This window comes from Mirounga angustirostris, unplaced genomic scaffold (genome assembly GCF_029215605.1).
Source record: "Mirounga angustirostris isolate CCGP_5_RB_7025 unplaced genomic scaffold, mMirAng1.0.hap1 SCAF_12, whole genome shotgun sequence".
NCBI classification, from domain to species: Eukaryota; Metazoa; Chordata; class Mammalia; order Carnivora; family Phocidae; genus Mirounga; species Mirounga angustirostris.
The window spans coordinates 203,971-218,311 of record NW_026991720.1 but is presented as its reverse complement, the minus strand read 5'-3'; the positions used below and the strand labels follow the sequence as shown (position 1 = coordinate 218,311).

At 51.2% G+C, this 14,341-nt stretch overlaps 1 protein-coding gene across 2 annotated transcripts in view; it reads right to left on the bottom strand.

The window, feature by feature from the left end:
- Window positions 1-14,341, bottom strand: part of VIPR2 (vasoactive intestinal peptide receptor 2) — a 64,972-nt gene that overhangs the window by 37,652 nt on the left and 12,979 nt on the right. For both annotated transcript variants that reach the window (XM_045863951.3, XM_045863950.3), the window contains exon 3: window positions 3,222-3,329. In XM_045863951.3, coding sequence (XP_045719907.1) covers window positions 3,222-3,329 — 108 coding nt within the window. The remainder of the gene's footprint in view (window positions 1-3,221; window positions 3,330-14,341) is intronic.

The following is a 14,341-nucleotide window of genomic DNA, read 5'->3' as shown; positions in this document are numbered from 1 at the left end:
GGGTCCTGGAGGGTGGGGACCACAATGGACAGTGGAGGCAAGACAGAGTCCTGAAAGGGGCAAGGCTCGGGGGAAGTGAGAGAGGGCCGAGGGAGGTGGGGGGGGCTGGGGAGGTGAGAGAGGGGCTTGGGAGGTGAGAGAGGGCTCAGGGAGGTGAGAGAGGGGCTGGGGAGGTGAGAGTAGGCTCAGAGAGGTGAGAGAGGGGCCAGAAAGGTGAGGGGATTAGATGAGGGGGACCTGGGAGGTGAGTGGAGGGGGGAGACCTGGGAGGTGAAAACAGGACCAGGGAAGAAAGGATGGGGAGGCCATAGCTGTAGGACTCAGGAGCCTGGATCTTCTTCTCCCTCCTCTGTGAGTGAGCCTTTTCACCCTGACTTTGTGGGGACCTCCTCCATCTGTGGGACCATCTGCTCTATGGGAACCCTCACCACTTTGTGGGGACCCCCCAATCTTCGTGAACTCTCTCTGCGGTGGCCCTAAGTTCAGCCGCAGTGCCTGGGGGCCCTCAGCAGAGTGGTGACAGGTGCCTGTCTCCCCTGCTCCCCAAGGCTGATTACAGGCTCCCAGTCCTTCGCTCATGGAGTGTAAGTCTGGGTGTGATTGTTCAGAGGGTCCTCGGCTGTCCATGGAGGCAGGAAGGGTGGGTGTGCCTGCACGGCACTGTGCCTATCGGGGCGAGGGGGTCCCTGCTCTCCAGACAACCCATCCTTGTGAGCTCCGTGTGCCAGGGTTTGTGTTAGGCAAGCTCCACAACCCTCTGCAGAGGGTCTGACTCTACTGCCCAGCTCATTTCGGGACTTGCTCACGTCCTCCCAGGACAAGTCGGCATGGCCAGAACTCAGAGCCCGGCTGCCTGGCTATAGGGCATGTGCTCTGGACCATTTTGACCCCGACACAGGGCACATCTCTGCTCTGCTCTCTGCTACACTTGAAGGCACTCGCGGCACCCTGAGGCTTCAGCGCTTCAGAACAAACCTCCCTCCTCTCCCAGCCTGCCCCTGCTCCTTCACTTGATGACCTGTTGCTGTCTCTTTCAGAGGCTCATTCTTGGTGCTGTAACGAGTCCCCACAGCCTTCCTGTCACACTGGAGGCAGAGTCCCTGCCTGCCTGTGGGAGTGGACTTGCACCCCATATCCTAGCACAGCTCAGAGGAGCCTCCCCAGCACGAAGACAGCAGAGACAAGGTGTTGGCTGCCAAGACACCATGCACGGCTATCAGGAGAGCCCCCCAGCTTCCCACCTACTGGAGGTATGAGAACTCAGAAGAGAAAACAACTTTTTATAAAAACACAGATTTATTTCTTGAACATTGGGTCTGTGGGCTGAAATGATCACAAGTCACTCTGTGACTGGGCGCTCCCCACGGGTCACTGTGAGGAGCGACTACCATATCTGTAAAAGCTTTCTGTAAACTGGAACATACCACACAGATTCAAGCCCTACTGGTTCTTAATTGTATTTCAAGACCACCCTTTTATCTCTGCCTCAGAGATAGACAGCCCAGCCTCAGCCCATTGTCATCTGATGCCTGTTGGCCCCGGCCCCAGCCCTACTCAGCCCCCAGCTCTGCATTATGTCCACGTTTCTCTAAGTAATTGCACAAACACTCCAAGCATTCCATGTGGACAGCAATTTGTCAACAGTCTGTGTAAGTACCTCCTGGCTCACATTTTTGTGACCAGTTAAACAAGTGGATGCATATACATTTCAGGCCATCTAGCTGTGATATACAGACTTAGGGAAACTCCAGCAAATTTTCTAGTGGTAGAGATGCTCCCCACAATAACAAGGCAGTGTCATGCTCCCTGCGTGGACAAAAAAAAAGCATCAAACATTTAACCCAAGACATCCTGGGAATTCTCATTCCCCAAAGGAGAGGATGCACAGTGATTCCAAGCCGAGCCAGATTCTAAGCTGACCTGGGCACTGTGTGTCCCAGATGGCTCCTGTCTGGTAGAGGTTGGGGGCTCTTGCAGATGGCCCAGGAACCAGAGATCTTGTGTTTGTCAATGTGAAACCCCTGCTGCCCCCAGAAGGATTCAGAGCCAAGCCATCTGATTAGGGGAAGCTTAGGTCTATGCTAGTTCATTTGGAATTTCTGGGAGAATATTATAGCCCAAACCATTTGGTAGAAATGTTATTGATGGGACAGGATATTTTTTAAAGTTCAGATTCTCTAAAATGATTTAGTTTTTCTGAGTTGAAGATGACCAATGACTGAGCATGACTTCAGTCTGCTCAGACTGCTTCATTGACTAAATCACGAAGGAAAACGTCTCACCTTGCAAGTCACAGGGATGAGCAAAACCTGTTTCTTTTGAATCTCCTTTTTTCTCCATCCCAATCTGTGCCACAACATTCTGCTTAAAGTACTTCAACAATTCTAGTTCTCAGAGTTTTTACCCTGTAATGTTTGCTCAAGATGAAAATAAGTTCTCTATAGTACTCCAAAGTAACACGCCTTTCTGATTTCCAGATGTATCTTCTCTTTTCTATTTTTCCAGATAGATTTCTTCATATTATGAAAATCTGAATCCTTTACAACAAAACAAAACAAAACACAACAGAACCGCCTTCTTGGGAACAAGCCAAGAGACGCTGCAGCGTTGTGCAGAGAGCCAGCTGTAGGGCTGGTGGCACCCCCACGCGGCCAGCCCCTTCCGACCCTGGAGACAGAGACTGTGGGTCTTCAGGCCACATGGCGCTAGTTCAGAAGGTGGGGGCTGGGAGCTGAGGAGGCTTAGTCCAATGAGCAAGATGTTTCCTGTGGACGAGAAACTGCTCTGGACTCCAGGAGAGACTGGCTGCTGTCCCTGAGCATCAGGGCTCCTCAAAACCTCTGGGGAATGCTGAGGACTCATGGGCAGCCACACACGGCAGGGAAGCATGGAACCACATTTACGCTCTCAGTGCCTAAAGCCCGCCGCCCCCCGTGGGCATTGCCACCTCCCCTCATTTTGGTGCTCAGGCCCCACCTGTCATGTACCAGGCTCATGCGTCCACGCTTGTCTGAGGCCTGCTCTCCCTGGTGTTTGGTTTCAGGTGGCTGACCTGGCAAGAGGCCTCTCATTCTTCTGCTCCTAAAACCACTCAGCACACGATGGCACAACTGTTCCTGACTCCCTTAGTAGAGGAAACCAGTGAGCTGCTTCTTGTGGCCTTGATGGGGAATCCAACCCACAGCCTGTGCAGGAGCTGAGACGATGCTGACAGACAGTACCTGGTTTGCTGTAGAAATTGCTGAACACTTTAGGACAGGGCACCGTGACGGTCTCGCCTATGTCCGCAGGGCGCCAACACGTAATGTTGTCCCAGACACCAGTGCAGGCTGGAGGGAGAGAGAAAGTGTAAGAAGGACTAACGCAGCACGAAGGAAGCATAAGTGTTGCTGCTTGTGGGGATGCCCAGGTCGGCAGGAGCACATCTGTTTAAAAGCTTTGCAAGTAGGGCTGCCAGGGTGGCTCAGTCGTTAAGCGTCTGCCTTCGGCTCAGGTCATGATCCCGGGGTCCTGGTATCGAGCCCCGCGTCGGGCTCCCTGCTCTGCGGGGAGCCTGCTTCTCCCTCTCCCGCTCCCCCTGCTTGTGTTCCCTCTCTCGCTGTCTCTCTCTGTCAAATAAATAAATAAAATCTTAAAAAAAATTAAAAAAATAAAAGCCTTGCAAGTAGATAGCCCATTACTGAGATAATTATCTTGCAAATTACATTTTTGTGAAACAAGTTTGCACCAACAATATTATTGAGAATATTCTTAGCTTGTGTGTTCATTTTAATCAGGTTTGGAGAAATAACCAGATGTGTGGTGGAAAGTACTTGAGTATTCTAATGTGTACTGTGCACTGCTGAATTTTCATAGAATGGTCAGTTACTCTTCTACTGCTGATATGCATCCCCCAGTGTGATCACATGGGTCCTACTGGGGATTTGTGTAAGTCCTGGAAGCTTAGGGTTCCCAGGATGAATGTATACTTGTGCTTTTAGGGCATCTGACTTCAAGGGTAATTTGCAAATTTAAATATGTGATAAGTTGGCTTGATTTTAACAGTTAAGACGGCATCTAAGTGATGAAATCTTAAGTTACCCTCATGCAGGTATCAGATAACCTAATTTGTATAATGTTATAGCTTAAACCATTTTCCAGATCTCTTACTGGGCCTCAGCAACCACCCACCCTGTGCAAGGCGTCCAAACGCGCATCCGTCATGCCAGATGAAAGGCAATGACCTCTCAATGTCATACAAACCGTGACTGAATCCACACTTGAACGCAGGGCTTTTTACTACAAGTCCAAGATACTGCTACCCTATTTTGTGACCTCTAAAGTGCTATATTTCATTTAAACCAATACTGGAGGAGCAATGTGCTAGCCTAGAGAAGAAAGAGCGAACAACGGGTCTGCTCTCATGAGCCACCGAGTCCTGTGCAGCGACTGCACATGAACACCAATGGAGTCTCCACAGTCCTGGTTTGACCACAGGAGTGTTTATTTCAGGAATGCAGATACTTCTGATAAAGTGGCTGTAAGTCAAGTTTTGCAGATGAAAATACTTTCTAAAGGTTTTAAGATAAAAATGAAAATATATTCTAAAAATTCTGTTACATGTCAATAATTAAATGAGTGCATACATTCATACTATATTAACATTCTTACATATTTAAAGAAACATTGCTTTCGAAGAAATATTCAGAACAAGTCATCGAGTACAAGTGAGTGACTAGCTACTCCAGGTGTGTGCCTCGGCTGCAGAGACCAGGCTGGTGAGAGGCCCTGCAATGACTGTCCAATCTCAGCACAGGAGACAGGTGGCTGCTGAGGCTTGGACGAGACTGGCCAGGGCGAGGGTTCCCCACAGAGAGCCACCAAGGGGGCCAGTCAAGGTGTCCAGGTCTCCAGAGAAACACAGGCAGAGGCTGAGCCTCTCCACCAATGGGGAAGCAGCACATTCTGACCACTGGCCATGGTTTTTGTGAAAGTTCAACTGTCTTCACCACAAAAATGACAATTTCTGCTTTAATAATGAAACCTTAATGGAGACATATTAAATCCATGGGTTCATTTGAGTCAATCTTCACATTACAGTTGGGTTGGATTCAAGTACCTAGAGTCCGACGGATCATCCTTTCAATCGCTGGCAAGCCTTCTCTTTATTTGTGCGTTTACTGGACCCCCACGCAGTGGCTGTGCAGGACTCAGAGGCCACTCAGAGGTTACTCAAGAGTAACCAGCCTTCCTACCTACGGTCCAGTGGGGAGGGCAGTGTGCCCGGCCCAGGGATGCGTGTGGATGAGGGCCAGAGGCTGGTATTGAGGTGTTCACATATGCGGCGAGTCTGAGGCCAGGAAAGAGCCAATTAGGAGTCCATAAGCTCCTCTCTTCCACTTCCCAAATCCCACGAAAATGACATCAAGAAGTTTGAAAGGGCAGCAGCCAGAGAGGTCAATAAACTTGGACGATAGAAAGCATACGTCTGTGCTAGGTAATGAGGGAGAGCAGAGGGAGACACTGCCAAGCCAGCAGGAGGGTGAGGAGCAAGACACAGGTGACGCTTGCCCACTGGAGGGGCTCTGGACCCAGGACACCAAGCACAGGGTGAACGGAAGAGCACCCCGTCAAGTTTGACTTCTGAGCATGGCGACCTCCACCTTTCCTTCCCTTGCCAGGTTCTTCTGGAGGCTGAGGTTATGCCACCTATAACCAGAACAGAACCCGTGGGAGGCGCAGCCAGGCGAACTGAGGCAGGGGGATGGAGCACCCAGGGGGAGATGCTCTAAGAAAGAAATAGCACTTTGTGATGAGAGTAATTTGTTGTTCTGGTACAAAGTGTGATGCTTAATTACTGCTAGATATATAGAAAATGAAGGAACAGAAAAATGAGGTACTTATTGTTCCAGGAAAAGCATGAAGTTATATAAGAAAGGAAATATTGATTGTTATATGATCAACTGTGGTACACCAACAACTGTGACATGACTCGGAGGGCAGATCGGAGGAGGGACAGAAGTGTGACAGGCAGGGGCCATTCCTAATAAAAGAACAGTATGAGCAAAGACATTACACTTGGGAGAAAAGTCTAGTTTGAGAAATGGCGAGTAGTCTAGATGGTCTAAGTCAGCGTGGCTCAGGCGAGGCCATTAGGCCTGCATGAGGAATTTATTTTTGTGACGCATTGGCAGCAACCCTCGGTATTTAAGATGGTGGTAATGAAGTCCAGAGTCAGTCTGCAAGGAGAAAACTTTGTTCGTACCAATAGACTCTGAAAAGTTACCTGATAAAATTTAGCAACCATTCCCAATTTTCAAAAACTCTAAGCAAGAAAATAATATAATGAGACTGCTTTAACATAACAAAGACCATTTGTTTAAAATAGCAAGTATGGGAGCGCCTGGGTGGCTCAGTCGGTTAAGCGACTGCCTTCGGCTCAGGTCATGATCCCGGAGTCCCGAGATCGAGTCCCGCATCAGGCTCCCTACTCGGCAGGGAGTCTGCTTCTCCCTCTGACCCTCCTCCCTCTCATATGCTCTCTCTCATTCTCTCTCTCTCAGATAAATAAATAAAATCTTTAAAATAAATAAAATAGCAAGTATGATTGGAAATGATTAAACACAGTGTGCAACCAAAGTCAGGAACCTGACTGGACCCTTGCTCTCCCACACTGATAGTCAACGCAAGTCAGAACTCTTAGCTAAAACAGTAAGTAAAAGAAAAGAACCAAGTGGAATACATTGATGTAAAACTGAGAAAAAAATCCTAGAACTGCACATTCCACGATGGCAACCACCAGCTACATGTGACCCTTTCATTTAAATCTGAACTAATTCAGATTAAATACAACAACAGTTCAGTTCCTCAGTTGCACTAGCCACGCACGGTCTGTGACGATGACAGCACAGCTCAAACACACAACCCTTCATGCCCTCAACATCTGTTAATTTTTTTTTTAAAGATTTTATTTATTTATTTGAGAGAGAGAATGAGAGAGAGAGAGCACATGAGAGGGGGGAGGGTCAGAGGGAGAAGCAGGCTCCCCGCCGAGCAGGGAGCCCGACGCGGGACTCGATCCCGGGACTCCAGGACCATGACCTGAGCCGAAGGCAGTCGCTCAACCGACTGAGCCACCCAGGCGCCCCAACATCTGTTAATTTAAAACACAAAAGTGAGTATTTATTACTTAACTTGGAGCACAAAGCCAAAGGCTTTCCCTTGAGTCTGGACTTGTTGATTGGGCCTCTCGTTTCTCCTGCGCAGACGCACCCCGAAGCCTTGCCTCGGGTTCCCGCTTTGAGAGTCTGGACGTGTGCTGACAGACCCCTGCCAGGCTAGATTTCCAGAGCTGACCCAGCTGCCATTCTCGCCTCCAACTCGATAGCTGCTCAGCAGCTTGCCTCTCCTAGTGTTCCTGGAGCACAGACCCGCGTTCTCGCAGAGACGGTGCCTCTGGGTGCTCCATCAGCCGGCATACGTGTGAGGCGGTTGGGGAAGGAACGGGTGTTGCACGGTCTCCCAGAGGCTGCACGAGGAGGGGACAGCTGGGCAGGGAGAGCCCTCAGCGGGAGCCTAGCCAAGCTGCCTGGAGTGAACCCACCAGTTTCAAGGGAAAAGCAACATGGGTGCCCACTGTAAACAATACTCCAGACGACGCGGCTCAGAACACTCAGCCTTCTTTGCGCGCTGCACACCTTTCTCAAGCTTCACAGCATTGTTGGCGGGAGCACATGCAGGACACTGATGAACAGGGTTCAGGAAAGGCTACCAGGGGAACATGCTCCTGGGAATGTCCCTGAAATATGGGCACAGGGGACAAACTCCAAAGGAGGCCGCTGTAATTCGACCTACCTGAGATCATCTTGTCAGAGGGAGAGCCTCACCAAGTGGGGAGGAATCTGCCATAATTAAAAGGAAACTCATCCCCGTTTACCCAGTTTTCTCTCCAAAGTATTTCCAGGCAACTCGGGCCTCTCGCAGATGATGCTGCATGTGTTGTTTTTGGATTTTGTTCTCATTATCTCAATGACATAAACATCGACTAATTTTCAGGCAAAGCGCAACATGAACCTCATTCCTTTCATGTTACACTTTCTCTGGGAAAGAGATTTGTGAATGCTGAGCTTCATCCTCACGGCCCTGACCCTGCACTCCACAGGGAGGCTCTCCAGTCCAGAGCTGGGACCAGAACACGTTCTCATCTCTGCTTGTCACTGGTCTCACCCCAGAAGGCCACCGTCCTCACCGGCCTTCACAGGACCTGAGGTGATATGCTCTCCTCACTTCTGTCTTCCACGTTCAAGATACTTTATGATGAGAGCCCTGCACGGAGCCAAAGGCACGTATCTGAGTCTTCCTCTTCCTTAAGCCTCAATGTGACAGAGATAAATCTCCCACTTCTGCGTGTGGACAGTGGGGTGGCTCTCAGTGCTCGTGTAGCAAACGCCCCGGCTTATGTTTCAGACAAGGCTGTGACCATGGCCACACATGGATGCTGCCCCCTCTGTGTGAGGATCCTGGGGTACTGCAGGCAGTGGCCAGGCCCAGAACCATCTACCTTTCTACCCTTCGAGAAATCCAGTCCCCTACAAATATCAACTCAGAGACAGACAACTTAGGGAACCCTGGTGGGCCTGGCTCTTAGAGTCGGACCTCTTGGTTCCCACGTGCATCAAGCGACAGAGGTGCGTCCCCGAAGTGGGCACCGGGAAGCACTGGGTAGTGACAGGGAGGGAAGGGACTAACCCTGCCTGCGGAGGAGAAGCTGGGAGACCTGCATTGGGCAGCCTCTCCATCCGGGGCTCCTGGCTCTCCACAGTGTGGGGAACGGGCTGCAGGAACAGGGGAGTGGGGAGAGGACAGACAGAAAACTCTTTCTAGCACTTAAGTGTCAGGCTGGGCAGTATTTGGCAGCCTCCCTCCACGTTTAAGAGCAAATATGACCAATAGCTTCCTCCATTCAAAAGCTTAATCTAAGTTTAAAGTCACAAGTGGCAAAGCTTCTTCCAGAATCAGACATTGCAGGGAAGCCGATAGAGTGCTCGGGGGGGTCCCGCCCAGAGCCACCTCCGCGCGCAAAGGGGCCTTTCTTCCTCCCTGCCCGCTAATGAGGACCTCTCAACCAGACTTTGTGGGAGGTCAGTGCCTCTCCAAGGGCAGTTCCTGCAGGAAGGTAACAGCCAGAACCCTGAGGAAAGCATACAGTCGCACAAGAGGAATTTCCATGGCTTGGTGTGAAGGGTTACCCTTGTCCTGGTTTCCATGAGCCGTACGTGAAACTCAGATTCACCACGTCTGTCTGAGGGAAGACGCCCAGGACGCAGTTTGATGCAGCAAGACAGGGACCAGCCAGGAGAGCCCCGCACACACTTGCCTCTTCTCCTGATGCAGGTGGCTTGAGAGTTCAGTGGGGGCGTTTTCATGTGAATAAGGAGATGGAAGGGGGTGGACGGGAGACACTGAGAAGTAACTGCTACTTCGTGGCGGGAGGACAAAGTGTAAAGGCCTCCAGTGTGGATCAGCTCAGCTCAACAGGCCTCCCTCAGTCCTTAGTGAAAACACAGCACCAAGTCCAAGGACCTTCATTATAGACAGTGACTTCTAATCTACTTTTAATTTTTTTTAACCTTGCTCAAGAAAGACCAGAAAAACAACACATCCAGCTCTGCCCGAGATCTTTCTGATGCATACCCTTTCTGAACCTCAGTTTCTCCTTCTGCAAAGTGGAGGTGATCCCCGTCAGCCACTGAGCAGAAGACGTTGAGATGGTCAGGCAGTGAGCCCGCGAGAGGCGGGGCGGTGCCTCCCGTTCTCCCAAGGATGCCGAAGCGCCTGGCACCTGGGTGCTGAACTGGGCTCCTGGACTCCTCACCTGATGCTCCTCCTCTGGCCCTCCATGAACCCAGGAGCTGTGCCCAACCAGCCCCCTCAGGTGGCACCGTTAAAAGAGAAACAGATGGTGCCACAGTGTTAATGCTGGTCGTGGTCGAGCTGACAGAAATACCACCTCCTGTGGGCCCACAGCACTGTGGACACAAGAACTCATTTAATCCCCAGAACGCCAAAGGCCACTGGTGCGTTTCTCACCAGGACCAGGCCGGCCCAAGAGCCCGATTCCATGGCCTGTGTGTGCCCCAACCCCTGGCCCACACAGCCTCTGAGGTGACTTAACTGGGGTGGCTGGGGTGCAGAGAGCCGGGCCACCCAGCCTTGGGAACAGCAATCCACCAGGCAGCTTTTGTGCTTGGGGTCCCTGGAAGTGCCAGGCAGGCGGGCTCAGCCTCTGCTCACACTCGGGCCTCTGCAGGGGCTGCCCCTTTGGGGTCGCTCTCTGGGGGTGAGCCCATCGCAGGTGGAGGGTGGGGGCTCAGCGTCACAGCTGCCCCTGTGGCCTGTATTTTGTTCTGGGGTCACTGGACATCTCTGAATGGGAAATAGCACTTCAACAACAAATGTCCCGATTCGTCACTCCCTTTGCCATTGCCTTCATCAGTCCCTTAAACTAAGCACCAGTGCTCTGCCAGGGAGAAAAGAATAAGAAGTGGGACGATTCACAGGGTCAGCGGGCGATCAGTCTTAAAGACAGCAGAATTTCAGAGTCGGGAAGAAACTTACAGCTCATCTGCGAAACACTGCTTTGTGGACAGGAGGTCCTGCCTCAAGAGGCTGCGAGATTGTCTCAGGTCGTGAGACCCTCTGGAAACACGTCCAAGCCCTCGCCAAATCCTGCTGCCATCTGCCTGCTCAGAACTTCTCATTACTTACTATGACAATAAAAACACCTAATCGAAAAATGTGTTTAAAATTCTACATGTTTTACCAAGTGTGCATTCTTAAATAACAAAAGTGACATATACCCACTGGACGCACGTTTCCACGCTGCATCAGCTCACGCAAGAGGAGAACAGAGACGTTACCCCAGCTAACCTCCAGTGCAGCCTGCCGTGCATGCAGGGAAACCCACGATTCCTACCTTTATTATTTTGTGTACCAACATGTCTGTGCCAGATCCAATCTGAAAGAGAGCCGTTTCTTCCTGGCTGCCCCCTGGGCAGGTCTCTGTCCCTGGAGGAGATGCAGGCTGTGCCTCTCAAGTTTTTGACCACTCTGGGCTCAGGCATAGTCTGGTGTCCCCAGCGGATGTGTCTCGTTTCTCTTGGGCTCACGCTGAACCAGCGGCCTGCAGCGGGTGGAGGCTGGGAGGACAGGGTGTGCAGGGAGCCTTCCTCAGTGGCTCGGGTGGGGATCTGCCCGCGCTGCCCCTGGGGTCTGGGAGGCTCAGAGCTGACCTCCTCAGAAGCACTGGTGGTCTTCCCACATGTTCTCTTGGCTGAAACCTCCACCCCCACTTCTCTGTGCAATTGGGCAGGGCCTCTGTCTCCCAGCCACAGCCCCCGATGTCTGCGTAGCCCCTGCTCTGCGGGCAGCTCCCAGGCAGAGGACAAGCACAAAGTCCGAGATGAGAGATGTGGTCTTGGCCGGTGCCCTGACGGGAACTGATCTCAGAGGCCCCGAAAACACCTCTGAGGCAGTTACTACCTTCTGTTTCACATGGCTCACTTATTTTTATTCCTTGAAGACAAGGACCCCCGCTTGACGCTCTGTGTTCTCGTACGAGAAGAATGAACCCGATAAAAACTGAGACAGGAGCAACACAGAGCTGGTGTTCTCATCATGCTGTCGGCCACCAGGAAGGTCTGGATGGTGTGAACTGTATTCTCAGTCCCTTGAGTTAAATTAAGAACCAGAGGAGCCCCGACAGGCACAGCGTTGCAACCACCTAGGACTTGTCCATGGATCCTCTGAGCTCTAAAATTCTAATTTAATGGTCTTTAAAAAAATGAATTATCTTCATTTTGGTCATCAAAGCCATTGATCTGTTTCCCATTTCTAGCCCCCCTCCATGCCTGTTTTTAAAGAACTAAAAGCTCAATGGAATGACTCACCAAGTGAGTTGGAACAAACCCTTTTTACAAGAGCTTTGTCTGTGAACCCAGCCGTTTGTTCTGACCTGAATCCCCAGACAAGCCGACTCCTGCCCGACCCCTGTCTGCTGGTCCCACAGAGCTGGCCCCAGGGCCATGCTGCAGACAGGCTTCCTGAGGGGACACTGGCTTATCCTTTTTCACCAGGTAGGTGCTCACAAACAGGTGAACACAGGACGACTCTGTGACCAGAGTTCTCCCCTCACTCTAGACGCCAGGCACTGGTGGGCACCCAGCATTCAAAAGACCAGACGTGGGCCCTCTGACTTCTCCCCATGGTGATCAGCACATCTGAAGCAACCCTCTGACCTCGAGGCCTCAGGTCACTATAAGATTTGTCGCATGTCCTGTTGTCACTTGGCTACTTGCAATTTCTGCTCTCGGCCCGAAGCCTGCCCTTGGAGCTTCCAGAGACCACTTGCCATTACAACTGCAGCAACCTAAAAATATTCTTAGCCCTACCTTGCTTTGACTTTCTGCTCAGAGACCACCCCCAAATGCTGCCATTCCTGGACACTCAGCCATGGTTTCCTGGTGGCCTGAGCTGAGCACACAGCATAAGAAGGACCCCAGGGTCTCTGTTTCCCGAGACATGGATGTCAGCCCCCAGCTGCTACCAGGAGCTACGCAGAGAAGCAGAGAACTGCTGGGCCAGGGTTCGCTGCCTCAGTGTTTACTGTAAACAAGAGTCCCCACTGAAGCCAACAACGCTCTCCAGAAAGCTGCATGGTGATGATGAGCAGGGTCCAGAGGCCCAGCCCCATGGACAGTGAGCACGATCACCGGGAAACCCTCCACTGGACCTGATGTCTCCAAAACACACTCACACTCCTAAATTTCCCCGCCAGTCCCTCCCTTGGTTTTGGACTTCGTCTTTGGCTATCTCTGATGCCACCTTTTCGGGTGGCCAATTACAAACGTCCTGTAACTCTCAGTCCTATAGAACCCCAGTCAATCTGAACATGAACAGCCATGATGAAGTCCATTTAGATGAGGGATTCCTTCTTCCTGTTGTTCTAAGGATGCGTATTTACATCTTGTTCTTAAAATATTTACCAGTGAGATAAGGCAAGCTACCTCCATGTTTTCACTGAGCTGGGTATGGTGCCAAATGCTGTTTTAAAAATGCTGCAATCAGGAACGATGAAACAAATGGCTGTTGGCAGAAGCAGAGTGGAAAGGAGCCTTTTGAGGGGAGACACCCGAAGCAAGGACACATCAGAACGAACGCACGTGCTCTTCTCAAAGATGTTAGTGTGGGTGAAAGACAAGCCCATGCCAGAGGGTGTTCTGGAAGGGTCTGCAAGGCAAGCTGCTAGAACCTGCATGGGGTGTTGTGACAACCTAGTTGTCCACGGGGGTGGAAACCAGACAACACACTGTCCCATCATAAACTGCACTTTCTTCCTGACATAGCATAGCTTGCAGGTGAGATGAGCCAGGCCCTCTCAGCATCCACAGTAACAAGTCATTTCTTCCACCAATGTTTACTGAGCACCTGCTATGCCCCCGAGGCTGCACTATCATGGGTCACCAATGCCAGGAGGGCCCTAACCAGGAGCAAGCACAGCGGAAGATTAACTACGCCAACAGAGACATCACCCGAGGACTGGCTCTTCCGCATTCCCTTGACTTGTACCCGGGTCCACAAAGCAGGTCAAGCCTTGGGTCCCTGAGAGAAACAGCTAAGAAGGCTCGGACCGAGGCCCTGGGACCAGGCTGCTTCCTCAGGGGGCGTGCAAGATACCTGGGCAGCAGCGAGGCCAGGCCCCGCAGCAAACCTGGGAGTCCAGAAACATTTAGGGTGCTACAAGGAATATATTACAAACAATGCCAGGGAACCCCAATATTCTGCCTAATTAGGGTGCTGAATGAAGTAATGCCCCCTCAGTAGCCGGGAGGTGAGCCACAACTAAGGTCTGGAAATACCATTTGCTGGGACATTGCCCCTGGGTGGCACTTTGAAAATGGATCACTTGGAAATTTTGCATCTGGAAGCAAGAAAATTTTATTTGGGGTGGCAGTACCGATGAATTCCATTGGTGAGAGTCATATTCTGGGATCTGAACTCACGTTAAACCAAGACTCAAAATCGAGAATTAACCTCTTCTCCAAAAAGAGGTCCAGTTTGAACCTTTATATTAAAAAAAAAATGCCAAATCCAGTAACGTCTTCCAAGTTGAGCCTGAGCAAATCTGATGCCTGTGGGTGGGAGTCCTGGCCAGCCCTGCTGCCCAAGGATCGGCTGCCACTCCCTCAAAGGCAGGAGCAACATCCACACCCCTCCTCAGACAGCCGTGCACACAGCTGGCCTCGGGAAGCCTGTGTAGGCCCTAGATCGGCGTCTGTTTAGGAACACCGATGGGTGCACTAAA